General features: G+C 33.2%; 1 protein-coding gene across 3 annotated transcripts in view; it reads left to right on the forward strand.

The window, feature by feature from the left end:
• The window catches only part of Pino (protein pinocchio), a 49336-nt gene that overhangs the window by 22595 nt on the left and 9161 nt on the right, over positions 1-17580 (forward strand). For all 3 annotated transcript variants that reach the window (XM_071999688.1, XM_071999689.1, XM_071999690.1), the window contains exon 3: positions 15833-15908. In XM_071999688.1, the coding sequence (XP_071855789.1) occupies positions 15833-15908 (76 nt within the window). The remainder of the gene's footprint in view (positions 1-15832; positions 15909-17580) is intronic.

The following is a 17580-nucleotide window of genomic DNA, read 5'->3' on the forward strand; positions in this document are numbered from 1 at the left end:
ATTGTGCCTTCACATAATATTCGTTTAAACCATGGTTGATTCACTGCAACAGAAGGCACTTCAATTAAAACCAGTGTAAACTTGTTATAATGGAAACAGACGCAGAATCATGTAATTCAACATTTATAAACCCACAAATTATATATTACCGGGCATACATTCCTATAAGGTTATTTATGGCGAAGTGTAAATTGTTATTTAGATCCTACCACACGTATCCTAAAATATATTTTATATTTTAAAAGTTTATTTTGTTGTGGTGTAGAAGATAATAAAAAATAAAGGATAATATATAAAAAAGGGCGGTTCTAGAATTGGAAAGTTTTTTATTTTTCTTGTTGTTTATCAAATTGAGTATTCGCAACAATATTTCCTCCGGATATGGTTATATTTTAATAAAACTATCATCACACGCATTACAGGAAATGCATTGCAACGGCGATTGCAGCGACAACAAAATATTAACAATAAATTGTTATTAATATAACGATGAATGTTTATAATAAAATAACTATTAAGAATAAAAATCTACCGATAATGTTTGGCCATCAAAGTCAATCTTTATCAAATTTAGCAAATTATATCGATCTATGCGTATATTGCTGTTGAGCGCTATTCCCTGGGTTTAGGATTATCCTCCTTTACGCACGGTTTCATCGAATTACATCAATTTAAATTATTACCCTCGATATCCCTGTAAGCAAGGACATCCCTAAGCAGGTATGCCAATTGGCCAATTATCTTGTAAGAACGATTTTTCGTCCGTCAACTATCGATTTCCATTTTTCTTCTTTTAAGTTACTTCCCAAAATGTCAGATATTGTTTGTATCATAATCTAATCTTATGCCATTTTCTTTCAGGATAGGGGATAATATACAGTACATAATATATCTGCAATATAAGGGTTACTGTTAATCCTCCGTAGATAAATATATTTATCACTTATTAGGTATATGTAAAAAATTATAAAACGTAGATTATTAATGAAATTTATTAACATGAGCAATGTTACAGAAATTAAAAAAGCAAACTTAAAATCTAAGAAATGAAATTATTAAAAGTAAAACACAATTCTATTTATTTTTAAATCAGTTTTCAGTTTCTTAATATAGCCTGTGCCATTTAGGTTATCGGCAATATGTACCAGAAACAAAATTTTTCATTACGTGCATAAATTCCACCCCTCGATACCATGTTTCTACTAGATAATCATAAAAAGGAATAGGAGTCAAGAATTCAGCACTATTGAATGGAAGAAACAAGTTACATCTTTAAAATTGCGTTTCTATTTATCTTTTACTTGGCTTCAAATACTTGTTTCTTTTTTGGAAAACGTTGTCGCGTTTTTTGATTTATTAGAAAAATGAGATACGAAGGAAAAACTAATCACATTTAATAGGAAAAGTAGGTGAATTAATTTCATAATAACCATCGATACAGTTTCGCAATACTTCATTTAAAACTTTTAATAGATAACCCTCAATGTCATGTTAATGAATGGATAAGTAAAGAAACAATAATAAAACGTCTTGGAATCAATTCCATGCCAGTTTCGCGCATTAACTCCTTGTGAAAAACCGTTAACCTTGTTCCAGCGGCAAGTGCAAATACTCAGGGACAACTCGTTTCTCGTACGACTTTGATGAATCATAATCATCGCGCGAATTTACCTGCAAATAGGCTAAAAAAAATAGGTTACGTAAAATTGCTAATATTTTGAAAGATCGTTGTATCGCGAAACGACCGATTTTATGAGCTTTATAAGCGTGTAAAGTAGTTGTGTTTACCGTGCCTTCACGAAGCTGGTTTCTCTTTCGGTTGGAATTGTTTGGCCACGATTATTATCGTCTTGTCTGATAGATAAAAGAAAGAAAAAATGTTAATGGAAGTAATGCCATCAACTATTAAGTCATAGATCGATATCACTAATGGCATTTAATATTATTTTTTTTTTACCTAAATTAAGAAGAATTGAATTGCAGTTAACTTAACGATAACTAATAACACAAATATTTAGTAAATCGCATATTTGTGTTTTTAAAACAATCTTCAGTAATTAAGTTTTTCTTTTTATTACAATACTAGAATAATATAACACATAATAATAAAACATTATTTTATAAATTGCTATATTCTTTGTATAACGCAATAATTAAAAAAGCTACCAATATAGCAAATTGATTTTACTGCACAAACATACAAAAACAGTGAAGTGCAAATAAAATAGTGCATAAGGTATTGGTTAAACACTTTAAAACTTTTTGTTCAAATATCGTTAGATTCACGGGAAATTTTGTCTCTTCCCTTCTTTGAACTAAATGCATTGTACGACATTGATTTCATGCATATAAAAGTGTGAACCAACTTTAGAAGTGCAGCCTACAGATTTTCATCAGGTTAACATCGTGAACGCTGACGTCACGCAATTAATCGGTTTTTAATTTTCACGGTGTTTCAAGCAAAAAGCTTGTGCACGCACGCCCTGCTTTCGTAATTAATTTTTTTTACGTCACGGTACAGTGAGAACACGCCATTGATGTTGAAAAAAAACGGTCACAGGTAAACTTTCTTTTTCTCCTTTAAGTTTTCTCCTCCCTTCATCGAAGTCCATTCTCCGTTTATTTTTTCTTCATTCATCATCGACGTCTTTAATGAAATTTTATTTCTGTAAAAGATAGGTGCGAGATGAAGAGATATCGCTGTCGCGTTGTTAACGACGCATAGAGTTATTTGTTACATTTAAAACCATACAGGGTGTTAAAAAATAGTATTGAACAGGGAATAGGTGTTTAATCAAATTTAAACAATTGATAAGCAGAAAAGTAACTTATTTCGAGTATTCTTATAGTAATGAGTTTGTGAGAACACTTGCGTTTTACAATCTAAAATTATCATTAAAGTTACTTTTATAATCATAGTAGAAATAACTATAAACAATATAATCGTATTATTTAGCAGATTTCTGCAATCATCACAAGGAAGTTTTGATTGAGTTGCAATAATTTGTAGCGATTCGATCGCCAATGATTTTCGCGAATGGTTCTGTTATTTCTCGAACAACGTTGGTCATTCTTCTCCTCAGGTCCTCGAGCGATCGGTTCAAGACCTGGCCTAATCGATTAACGTCACTGGGAGGCAATTCGACATCTTGAAGACTGGCTCGAACCGGCTTCACTTAAGAACTGCGTTAAGAACACAGATCACGCGATATTTCGTCCGTATACACGTGCAGTCAACAATCGTTTGTGACATTGTTTAATGAGGTAACCAGGGAACCAGGAGAACATTCCTCCGAAGAATGGACCGTGACTTCGTGTTTACGATATTGATTACGCGACGCTAGTACGGCCTGAGTTTTATTTATACATATATATATTTTGAGATTTGTTGAGATAGCATACATGATTTTCGTTGTAATTTATTCATAGTATGGCTGTGACATACTAAAGTTGCGCGACACAATCTGAAAAAGAATCGAATTCATAAGTTTCTTCTCATTTTTCTTTCCAACATTTTTTCTTTTTCCTCCTTCGAATTTAAAAAATTATTTATTTGGTACATTTCTTTTTAAATATTCGAATGCAGCAAGAATTTTATCTTTCAGCATTTCTCTATTCGTATTCTTCGCGTGGTACACGAGAGATTGGAAATGTTTCCATAAATGTTCCATCCATTGCTGTTACGTTTGTAAGTTTTCTCACCTCTTGTATAATATCCTTAGGTACCTTTATTAATTTAAACTAAATTGAGTAATGTGAGTTTCTCCTGCATTTTCCTGAAAGAAAAACGTAAATATGGCGCTATAATACTTAGGAAAATATGTGTTTTGACTGTTACAACAAATTTCTGTCGCATGATGAAATTGTTTTGATCTGATGTTTCTATTTATATTAAGGCTAAACATTACATCAGCATGGATGTAGTAATTTATGAAGTAATTCATATTGATCTGCTGAATTTTATATACCTATATTTTTATATACTTATATACTTATATTTATATACTTATATTTATAATTTGAGACATGATATTTACTGTTTGACGCGATAAAGAATAAAAAGTAAGCATAATTTAATGATATTGATAATTTAATGAATATGGCAAAACAGAGAATTTAATTGCCAACAGATGCTTTAGGATACTAAAATAAAATTCAAAGCAAGCTTTATCAATTATACAGTATTTTAACATTTCATGTAAGAATTAAAAATAGCATAATAGGAAGGAAAACAAATTTTAGTTCTACATTGAGTAATATGAAACATATTTGTTCTTCAAATTCACCTTATTCCGAATTTTTAAAACATATTGAATTAATTCACATTTTCATTATACACGTTCTTGCACATATCTGTGCATGTATTAACGTCTATTCAATACATGGCTTAATAATGTTCGACTTTGAAAGTAACAGTATCTTGTTGGTAAGTTAATAAACCTAGCACAAGAGTACAAGTGTTCGCGTCACAAGTCACGAGACTATCTCCATCCACATGATGTTATCATACGTTAATACGAATCGTGAATAATTACATCAAGTTATCTTGCTTAAATTTATTTGCATTCTATGCTTAAGTAGCAAGCATGTGATATTTGCGTTAGAGTTACGCAGGCTCTGGTGCATATGCAAGTTTGTCGAATAAGTAGTTGTTCACCGAGAACTCGTGGAAATGCCAGTGCTTTCTACGAGTCAATTTTGAAAGATTTACAACCGACGAAAATTAAAGAATATATTCCATTTCTTGTTTAAAATTAATTTATTTTTTACTTATCTAAATTTTTTTCTAGGAAAAGAAGATTTGAAACCATTCTAACTTTTCAGAATGAAAACGCTTCCAATAGTCAATATTTTTATAAGTTTTGTGATATATTTACTGTTTCCAACATTCAACAATGTTTCTTATTTGTTTTGTTCATTGTCCATATTTGTAGCATCGTATGTTTACCATTTGATATTTTGAGATCTAATTTAAAGTAAGACAGAAAACGATGCCCCGAATGCAATATCGACTCCTGAAATTACGTGTACTCGAACATTTTTATGTGTCAGGCAAACTTTCAGAATCCCTACTATTTTCATATGAACGCATATCATAATAATTTTATATTTCGAATATTCAAATAGTGAAACATCCGAATAGTGGAACGTATAGCAAATGGACAGTAGATGCTCGGATATTGGAAGTTCTATATTTATTTTCTTTAGTTTTATATTTACATATCTAATTAAATCATTTTTCATCCTGTTCATCGTGAAATTATTCAACAAACCCTGCGTGTTACTCAATCCTAAATCGCTACACAAAGGCTTATCAATTGCTACAAAACTCTTGGTGTGTACATAAACTTTTCAACACGCACCTCTCACGTCATGCCCGTTAGTTTTATGGCACAATATGCGATTTCCGTGTGTCGTACGTAATTCATAAGAACTACTGCTGAATTATCGAGAATAATTCGATACTGACGTCAACAACGCGTTTGCATTAAAAATTCCGAGGCTGCGTGATTCTTGGTTCGAACGGTGTTGTTTAAACAATTGCTCGCCGTGAACGATAACGATAACGCGATCGACGCGACTGATTAACAGCGTGTAAACTAATTATTCCTCGGAGAAATAAGGAGACAGGTGTTGGCTGCGCTCGAAAATTGTGTTATTTTTGATATTATGATGAAACGATGACAGTTGCTTCGTACGCGTACCATATCGTGTCAAACAATGGAAAACACGTTTGATATTGAAAATATTTCCTCTATTTAGTCTGTTATACCCAGCGAATTTTTACGTACACATAATTATCAGAAGGAAATAGCGATGCACTGTCAATTCAAAATATTTATTTGATAATTCTTACGATTGAAATCATGAAATCATCAATTCTTAATTTTTAATTTGTTCGTTTAACAACTAAATAGTAAGGCTCTTCTCCTTGTTTTATCAAACATCCCAAGTATCTTAGAAACCTATCTTTCACTCACGTAAAAGATATCGAATAATATCTGATCTCTATCGTGTTTGATTCACACCACAATGTTATTACTCTATTTAACTTTTAATTTTTACTACATTCGCGTTCACTTTGCTACAATTGCGAAACAAAAATTGCTTGCATCGGTAACTTCATTCACCTGGCAGGACACAGAAGGAGACCAGTCATTGATAACGATTAAAACGTAACTATAGTATCATTAATAACGTGATTATGTTGACGATTTCTTGGAATATTCCCGGATTGCAACGACGCGACATACCACTGTTGGTAATCATTCGTTTATAAAAATCGATGCAAAATGCGGGTATTTATTAAACATTAAGGATAATTGCGTCGTCTTTATCGCAAATGAGCATAAATGATCGCCGTTAACTGTGTATCTGTAGCTGTTGCGTTATTCTAGAAATTTACATAAGTCAGTAACCTAGAGTTAGCGTGACGCAAGTGGTTTACCAAACATTTACAATTAAGCATTCGAATACGCGGTCGAATTATTTATTATTATTATCATTGTTATTATCATATTCTAGCCCGCTCTGGTACAGAGCATACACATTACGAAAAAACAAATTTATTTACTTAATTTTGCTATTGCACGCCATTGATGTTATTGTATTATTTCTAAACAATTTCGTTATAAATAGATTTATTTGTTTCTTTGTACATTTCCGTTGCATAACAAAATAAGATTCTTTTTCTGGATAAAATAGAGTGACTTCATTAGATCAAGCAAAATAATTTATTTGAACGAATTTATGATATGATGATATGATGAAAGATAGATTTTGACAGTTTTGCAAACGTTATTCTTCATACTCAAACAATATTTACGTTTGAATAGGATAGACATTTCTTATAGAATATAAAGCAGATTTAACGTATTAAGCATGAAATTTTTTTCGTACTAACACATCTTTGTATGTCATAGAAATAAATTTTAACTAATAGATAGTTCTGTAAAACGATGAGATTAATTGATTGAAATTTTAATGGAACTGCTTATTTCGGAAGTGTTTATATATATGTGTTCATTAAGTAATAGCGATATCAAGCGTAAATAAAAAATGGAAAATTAATTTGGGAAACAAATGTATTGGAAAATTAATTTGGGAAACAAATGTATTGGAAAATTCAAATAAACCGTTTGATATGCGGTTATAAAAAGCTTTCGAACCAACACAATCTCTTGAAAACTCAAACTGACCAAAGCCTAACAGTGCAGTGAAACTGACTACTCAAACAGAAACAGCAGCACCGTGAGATTTAACTGGCGTCGGCGAAATCGCACGTGGGCGTGATTTGGCAGCCATCATCAGCGTCGGTTGCGTCGGATTAAACCGGCGCGACGCTTCATCCAATTAGCAAGCAAGATACAATTTTTCCGCGCTCTTCTCTCAACTAATCTGTAACTCGTGGATTCATATTTGTCAAAAACGACACGTGCTAGCTAAGTGATTCCACGTGTGCGAGATTTTTCTGGTGACCTTCAATCCTACAATCTCCGAAATACGTGTGTGCTACATAAATTGCTTATACACATGCGTCTGTTTTTTTTATATCAAACTACCCCACTGTGTGACTAAATTATAACCGCAAATACGTCCAGACGTCAAGAGATGTTTCAAACCGCCAACAAATCAGTCGAGGGTTGTCGAATGATGTTATTAGAAAGGTGAAATCTCTCAGGATAGCGCGTGATTGGATGCACGATTGGGTCGACGCGACGCAACAAGCAAACTTTTAACCTTTGCGGGACGTTTCAACGCATGGAATCTGTGTTGACGAGTATCACGTAGGTGAAAAAGTCACGAATGCCAAGAACATCGACGAGGAAAGCTCATTCATGCCTATGTTATTCTTAGCCCGGACCTGAAAAATGTATTTCACACGAATGGTTGGGAGCAATGTCAGCTACGAGTAAATAAATATACTGAAAATGTTGCGGTTGGATCGTGAAAAGAGGTAGATATCTATAAGTCAAAGCATAGGTATATAGGAAAGTGTATATACATTTCAAGACTATTTTAGGGAGATCTGAATAAGAATACGATCTAATCGTCTGAAAGGGATTCTTAAAATATAGAGTTATTTTAGTGTAAAAGACTTTGTTTTTAATCCATTAAGGATAAAGAATGAAATAATGTGTATAAGTTGCATAAACGCAACATTATTGGAAAACAAAAGAAAGTACTTCATATACAACATATATATATGGAAGCATACGAAACTCTTTCCTAAGATAAGCATTTTACTAAAAGCAGTCCTATATGTCAATTAAGTTAAATAAAGTATTAAAATCGGCATTATAAATTATCATTATGCTTATTTATACCGTATCAATTCAATCTTTCTCACTTACATTCTACAAAGTGAACAGACCCACGTTGATCGAAAACGCCCACGATTTCCTTGGAATTGTTCATTGCTCGACTCAATGCGATCAAAGATACGTTGCCAACTATGAATCAGTTTAAAGTCTAAAGCAATCCATACATACTAGATCCATGTAACTTTTGGCTTATGCATTTTTTTATCAACCAACGCGAGAATGCATACACACCAAGATTTTCATTACATCCGATTACTTTAATACGATTCGTCATTCTTTGAATGATTCATGCATAAATCATAATGGGGTGGTCTCTCTTAGACGGTGTATAAATAAATCTGGTGTTTATTTTTAATATTTAAGTTTAACTGCTTGTATCATCCGGCTTCATATATAGCCATTGTATTGTAACCAAATACAGATTTTTCTCATTTTCAAATATTATAACTTATAACAAATATTTTACTTTGAATATTTTATATATTTTTGCATATTATGCACATTTTGTATATTTTTACACGTTTAGATTTTCTATAAATGTATAATTATTGTTGGTAAACTGCAACTGGATGATCAATATCCTTTACTAAGAAGGATTCGTAGAGGAGAGAGATTAAACGATTTTTATTTGTATTGTAGTTTATATTATCGTATGTTTGTAAGAATGTCTTTATCAAAACTGATGAGAATAAATTAAAAATCTTGAATTTAATAAAAATACACGTTTCTCGTAATACTAATTTAGTAAATCGAAAAACAAAAATTGGAATCCGAAATTTTAGGCTGAATGGAAAATGTCTCAAGATGTCAATATTCGCAGTGGAAATAGTGCAGTTAATATAAATATAAGTAATTTCAATCTTTGTAACGAGCACATGTATACGAATGATTCGTGCGAAAAGGAAGAATTTATTCTTTTCTTTGTTCTTTTAAATACAGAGAACATAAAGATTACAGAAAATCGATATAGATAACCAATAATGTAATGCTGAACTGAGAATCTCTGTCGCGTCTAATCTGCAAAGGTGGCTCGCTTATAAATGCAACACCGATGGCGGTGACATTTTAACGTTAAAGATAAACCTACATTTCTCTTCTCCGCACAATTTGAAAGGGTGTGTAAACACGTGACAAACGCCTTTCGTTCTCTAGAGTTCTTGCATCCAGCTGTATTGGGGATCTGTCGGTATTCGGTTGCATACTTCTGCTCTATACAGCTAAACCTACGCAAAATTGGAAATTCAGAATGCGCAAGAAAATGAATTATGAAACTCTAATAGAATAAAATATAATGTATTTTTAAATGAAATTTTAAAAATTTGTTTACGAAATGCGAAGATCAGTATTTCTATGCTATCTGCATGGACATTGGGCATTGGGCCTCTAGAATTCATCAGAGATAAGATTCGTTATCGTACTAACTGTTCATTAATTTATTTATTAACATGTGCCTGTACACGCCGGCGCCACGCGCAGAGAATCGCTGCCCCTCTGTTGCTCGTCACAGCAAGTTTAAGCAGACACATGTATATACATACACATAGTTGCATTATTGTTAGTTGCGCAGATGGGGTTTTCTGCCTCGACTTTCCTCTCTCCCCTCTATTTCGCCGTCCGGCGATTGCCACGCTGCCCAACCCACACCGCAGTTATAAAAGGCCCCTGCGCGACCGTGGGTATCTTCAGTCAGACCTGAAACTTGACGTCGTGACGGTTTATTTTCTTCGCTAACTAACTTCAATCTTTATACTAAATTCGTAACCGTCTGTTTTCGTCGAGCTTCGATATTTTATATTTCTGACCATTGTATCGCATCAAAGTTAGAGAATCAAGTGAAAGACAGTGCGAATACCGTTATACTTCGTCTGCCGTCCAGTTTTCTCTGCGAAATGTAAGTTATAGAGATTCTACACGTTACCATGCGTACGTTAATCCGCATTACAAGCGTCGCAGGTCGCGTTGCAATTGTGTTAGAAAAACATTGTGCATGGAAATCTGTGTGTAGGAAAGTTCGGACTGATGTTCGATGCGATGAAACACGAACGTCGAATCAAAGTGTGATGCCGCGTTTATAATAAAGTTCTTTGGTCTTCGCTTTCTTTCTATTGGAAGATCGCACACGACCATGCTTTCACCATGCCTTCCTTTTAAGAAAGCACGACAAGCAGCAAGATTTTCTTTTCACGTCGAACGTGTTCGTGATGTTCGTTTGCACAGAAAGTGGCAGAGTTTCGCTTTGAAAAGTAAGAATGTAATAAAAAGGGTGGTTTCACCGCGGAGAGGGGAGACAGAAGCGACACATGCAAAGAAAGCGAAGAAAAGAACGTAGCGTGGGAATCAATACTCTGGACGTTGAGCTGCGTGACTAACTTCAGATTGGTTCTTCTGTCTAACGCCCAACAGTCGTGTATCGACGAAAGTTTTGACCGTTTCATGTCGGCGATCTAACTGCTATTGCCATACAAACTTTTTCAAATGCTATAATAGCAAAGTTTCATCATCGAAATATCGGGATTTTGATATTTACAATTATCGAAAAGAAAAAAAAAAAAAACGTATTCTTTAACGATTTTCGATTATAACGTTGGTACCTTTCTGAGAGTTTGAAATGTTTGCGTTGCGTGTTTCGGTCGACGAACGGACACTCGGGTGAGTGGTTAATTTTGCGAAGAATTGTCGATGGACGATGAACGAGGTCATACCTCCATGTTACTTAGTTCGTTTGTTTGTGTAAAGGCTCGCTGGAAACCCGTTACGCCAGTGACGGCAAATTCCAGAGGTGGAATTTTAATTTCTCAATCCTGTTAACGCTTCGTTACATTCCTGACCATTTCGTACATATAATGTCGCTTCATACGTTTCGTTGGCCGTTTTAAAAACGTAAAATGCGGTAATACAAGGAGGGCTAACTTTACGTTTAGCAGTATTGCTCTTATTTCTTTAAAAAACATTTGTAGTAAAATTTTCCGGATTATTACACGTCATATTTTTAAACTTAAATTACATTCGTCATAAATTCATCAATATTTCTTATTTGATTAACTGAACATAGGGATAATTAAATTCGTGGTTCAAATTTATACATGTCGTTCAAAGTGACTTTTGCTCATTATTTCTCATAAAATCTGCTGTACCTGGAATTTCACGAAGATCACATCGTCCGGTTTTCCTATCGTAAAATATTTTAAAACACAATTAAGTTTTCTGTTTTCACTTAAATAAATATTTGCAAAGGGTGTAATTTACATTTTCTTATACATTATATTTTCATATTTTCTTATATTAACTCCTCGTTGAGAGCCATGATGTTTGTAATATGATCTCTCTTACCAGGGAAACTTTTGATTCTTTATGCAGCTGTATCTTTGATTCCGTTACCGTATTTAGCGTTTGTTAATTGAAGAAGGAAACTGTATCTTCCTATCTCTTTGTGCACTGCTCGAATATTATGCAACCGAAGGGTCCTTGCAATGTTGCCATTTTGCGACAATTCAAACATTGCAATTATATAAAGTCAATGTAGTTTCAATTATTTTCTCGTCACGCGATCAACGTGGACGTTTCATTTCATATAATTATCTGTATATAGCTATCCGTTCATCATCTGTTCTCGTGATTATGAAAGTTTGATTGGTTAACTTATTCATTGTTATCAAACCATTTTAATTCAATAATCTTTATACAATATAAAATATATTTAGATACATGTTAGGCTATTACATTAATATTTTTCCATTAAACATGTGACATATGCAATCGATAAACAAAGAAGCTTTTTTGCCATGTTCTGTTTTCAAACAGAAAATTGTAAAATGAAGATACATCGATTAAATTTCGTGTATAAACATATGTATTTCCGTTCTGTATATCGTAGTTGAAACGACCTGATTCCGCATTCGCTCCGTAGCCACGCATCCGCGTGGGAGTTTAGTCACAGTAGTCGACGAGGTCGATCGATATCTCGAATTCAGTCTCTCCCTCCCCTTGCATCCCGAGAGACTGTCACGACCTCGAGGGTTGTTGGCCTCGTTTCAACCCCTCGTCGGAACGCGAACGTATAAGGTGTCTGGAGACAAGTGCTGTTCTAAATAAGACATCAATCAGTGACGATAGGAGATAATGGTTTTTCCTCAATTAATTATGAATAATTTCACAGGAGCTGACGAATATTCACAAAATTGATGCTACGTCTCTTTTATAATTTGATAAATTCTGTTCACGTTTCATTCGATAGAGATAAAAAAGGCACATTTGGTATTGATATAGTACGTCTATATTGTAATGATACAAAATTGTGTAATCGTAAGATAAAGTCAATGAGAAAAGATTTGATCGAAGAATAATTATTTCAATAATTTTTAATAATTGTTTTAATTAACTACTTCTTGTAGAATTATCAGGAAATACGTAAAAGAAAATAATTCTGACGGCTTTGAAGCATAGAAAGATCAAACTAAACGAGAGATTCAAGTCAACATTTAACAAAGAATTTTGTTCGCAAAAATATTCAATAAGCAACTATACAACTATCGATCTGATGAATTTTATTTAAATAATGAGAGAATAAAATAAATTATTCTAAAGTAAATTAAACCAATAAAAATAAAGAAAGATCCCTTATATTGTTGCTTGACAGATTTTATCTTGGTTAGTTCGAGTGTTATTTCGAATGGAATCGTTTTGAGTCACTATATACGCAGCCATAGACAACGAGGGTGAAAAGCCCTTTACGGATCACGCACTTAGGTTAGCCCTTTGCGCACTTGTGAAAGAAGTGGAAAACAGCAGCATACCACATAAAACATACATCCGCTTCCGCCTCTGACGTACATACATACTACGGAGTACGTGTTTCCTTCAAACAACGTAGGAGAAAAAAATATGAAGAACGAACGAAAGAACATTTTCGAAATGAGACAAATGAAACGTGAGAATCTGTAAAACGAGGAAAGCTTTTTATCCTTTTTGTTGAAATGAATAATCATGAGCATTATGCACCAAAACATTATGCATAATATTAACATAATATGTTAGAAAATTTAATTTAGCACTTTGATGTTTTAATTACATAAAATAGCACAAAGGGTCAGACAGAATTGGTTTCGTACTCGAGGATGCATTCGAGTTCAAACGTAGCCAACGACCTCAGACTACTTTGGTAGCCGCATAGTGTCCATACTGCCATTACTTGCACACCTCTTTCTTAAGGCTCTTCTATTCTGGTCTACCGATAGAATAAAAATACATGATCACATGGAATGGTGCCTCGGCTACATCTCGGAATATCTGGCAGCAGTTCGCGAACCCTGTTTTCCTCTAACATAACTCTAAACTAATGGCCTGAAAGAGGTGAAAGCAAAAACTAATCTTAGAGGCTCGTCACGTGAAGAGAGTAAAAGACGGCAAAGTGGTTGGATTTTCATCCACAGTGATGTTTTAACTCATTTCGTCAGCTTGCCACCGTGACTTTTCGAAGTTTCCCTATGTCAAATAATCGAGAATTTATGAAAACCGCGTTAGGGTACGTTTACTCACGCACGTGAAGTTTCCAAATCGTTTTAGATATTTATGTAAAGTTTTCCTAGAAATTTTAAGATAATTCTCTGCATTTTTGTGAAGATACACATACATATTAATATCTCTAGAACTGTATTTTAAACGTACGTTTTTAAGAACTTTTTCCATTGTTGTAACGATTGAAATTTCGTAAATATTTGCAATTTACTTATAGTCAACATATAAAATCAATTTATGAAGAATTAAAAATCCCAAACGTAACACGGTTGTACTACATCCGTACCCAAAGAAATTGTATTTAATACGTCATAATATTGTTGCAACAAAATACGTCATAAATAATTCGATTACATACTACGTCATTATTTTATCGCGTAACCGTTCTGTTTACGGGTATATTCCCTACTACGTCATATTTACGTTTCATTGGAAATTTCAGCCACGACGGGGTTTTCTGCATGAAAGTGCTTTGATCCAACATCACGTATCGAAAATAGAACCTTCAATATTCGAATTTTAATGAAGAAATCGTTTGCGTAAACCACACGTACAAATTATATTTATTTATAGTAATTATCTTATATGTATTATGAAAAAACAATAATATCGATGTTACTACTAATACATATAACATTTATATTTTATTTCATTTTATTTAACTTTACTTTACTTTTATTTAATAATTATTTTTGTTAATAGCAGAGTTAAACACATGTTTTTGACTGATACACGTGAAAGCTTTTCATAATAAAACTCAAACAGCATGCATATGCCACGTGTGACGTGGTATTTTGCACAATCGAATAAAGCTTCAATTTGTAATTGTGAAATAGGTATCGTATGACGAAACAGATAATTAATTTTAAAATGATGTAATGACTTGTAATGACTTTCATTCAGATGTAAATACGCGTTTCCCGCGTATGGTAAAAGTATTCATAATCAAAACAGTGAAATAATCATGTAATGAAGTCGATGTTTTAGTTCGAGCGAGTTTTGAGTCGGGTTTAAGAGTATTACCAAAATAAAATATTTCAGAAGTGATTATTTAAAGGGAAATAATCGGTTTTATTTTATTTCAATGGCGTCAAATAAGTTACCAATTTTCTTACCTTGCTTTTCTTTTCTAAGAATAAATCAAGGCACTTGCGTGGCTGTTTGATAATGAAATCCAACACGCATTGTCAGTGTGTCAATGATAAAGTCCTTGGCATTCCCTCATGACCTTGTATCCATACTGGGATCTTATTTTAGAATTATTGCCGTTATAAAGTTCTTTCTACATTGATTTTTTATCGCATAATATAACGACTTTTACCATGGTACATTCTGAAGCAAATACAGTAGCAAAGACAGAAGGGCACAAAATATATCAAATTATTCTTTAAAGTATTTTAAATTTTATTTGCTCATTCTTCTATATTTATACGGTTTTTCTTTGCATTATTTTGACTTCTATTGTACCACTAAAATTATTCTCACGTTGCATATTTATTCATATATGCATATACTTAATTTCTCTATAGTTATAAATTTTAGTTTTGTAAACCATCAGCATATCCTACACCGTATGCGATACCTTCATTGCTCTATTGACAAAAAGATCGTTTCCGTATAAGGAAATATAGCTGTAAAACAAATTACATAATCTATTACGTCGTGGAAACTCGGATTGGTCAAAATAAAGGATTCAGAGCGTGTACTGCGATCGTTTGGCTTTCTTTTCTCACGGGGAAAGTAAAAGTAGCTATTTCGTGCCAAGGTGAAAGATCGACGGTGAAACTTATCGTGGATGTCCTTCGCAATTCGCGTTCGTGTGTTCCACATACTATATTCGTTCGTCAACGTGAAGACCTTTTCTTTCCTACCAACGGATTTCCAGCGAGCCTTGTTTACATATTGTGGAATTCTCTCGGGGATTCCTTTCTTTCGCGTCCTTGATTACTCCTTTGAGTACATGCTAATTAATGTGGATTCTCTTTCTATTACAGTTGTAACGCATCAAAATAACAATATGTCTGTAACCACATCCGTGCAACCAGCTACTGAGAGTCTTTCTCGCCACGGGTGAGTTGCTTTACGATTTTTTGTTCATCGTATTTTATGATAAACATAATTGGGCAAAGTGTAGGAGAGACAAATATATTTATATGCAATTCATTTATTTAGACAGAACAATTGCTGATAAGTTTTAAAAAATGGACAATACAAGGTTTTTGTATTTGTTCGTCTGGTTCTAAATCTTTTCTAATTTAAGTTACGCATCGCGATCCCATAGAACCCATAGAAGCGGAAACCGATACATTTTCAAAACGACTACGTCTTTGTGGCCTCGTTTATTCAATCGATTCACTTTTTATCATTGCCAATTTTTTGATGAGTCAGCCATAGCGGAGCAACCAATAATACTTTTGATTTCCACCGAATGATATGTGCCTATACAGTACATATGCAGTTTAAATATATTTACATAATTCTTGCCTTATAAATATTTTTAACATCAACATGTCGTTTTTAAATGAAACTACATACCTTTATCAATGTTAATTTATTAGGTATATATACCACGGTGCACTCGAAAATATTCGTGAATATAAATTTGAATAATAATCTATTTATTCAAGGTTGAATATAAAGACACAACGAATTTGAGGCATATGAATATGTTTTTACCTATTGACATTATTGTATTATAAAGCTGGGGGAAGTTTTTGTTTTCTTATAATAATTTGAAAATAAAGGAAAGAGTTTATTCTTAACAAGTACCTCAGATATAATTATAGGGAATACATAAGTTTATTAAGGCGAAAGTTCCTATGTGATAATATGATCGCTGTAAGAGGAATAGGACATTTACTACATCATAATGTAATTCACTATTAAAAAGAAGATGAAATTCGTACAACTTCGAACAAGAAACATTTTTTGTGTCATAAATTCATGACAAATTCGAAAAATGTCATTCGTGCTATACAAAACCGACAGGGATGACAATACGATATACTACTTCGTTTTACATTTTTCACATGTACCTTCACAACTTTTTATAAATATGAATTTAATACAAATTTGAATATTCTACTAAATATCACATGCAAAATTTGCTTGTATTCTTAATATCTCAAAAACAAGTAGCCAACATGTATTTAAACCGAGCATGCTATATTTACACAATATATTGCTACGTTAAAAACAGCGGAATCAGTAAGAGAATCGGTTTACAGAATTATTGTTGTTAGCGGTATGTTATTGTAGAAATCGCATCTCTCTCTCTCTCGTTTTTGCATAATGCAACGACGTACTAGGAAACCACGAAGGACAACTTTAGCAAAGGAAATTGTCGGATCACTCATAATAGACGCTAGATTTGAACCGATACTATTGCTCTGCTGCGTTTTATTTCAAGGCTAGTAAAGTATTGCATAGTTTCGTACAAATCATTGTTGCAGTTTATTGTTTGGATGTCTAGAAGTAAAATATATTTTCTGACATTTAGCTCTCGTGCATGCCTTACAACAAGCTGCGGTAAACGTAAAAAGTCATGTGTGCTATGCATTGTTTTGTTATTTCTGAACGATTTGAACAATCTTATGTCTGACTCTGTAAAGATCTAATTCTTTTGTTCTCTATAACGGACTATGCAAATTTAGCTATTTATCTTTCTTTTATATCGATCTTCTACCGTCGTGTCAATTTAATATTAAGAGATAGATTAGGTTCAGAAAACAACGTGGGAGGA

This window comes from Bombus fervidus, chromosome 3 (assembly GCF_041682495.2).
Source record: "Bombus fervidus isolate BK054 chromosome 3, iyBomFerv1, whole genome shotgun sequence".
Lineage (NCBI taxonomy): Eukaryota > Metazoa > Arthropoda > Insecta > Hymenoptera > Apidae > Bombus > Bombus fervidus.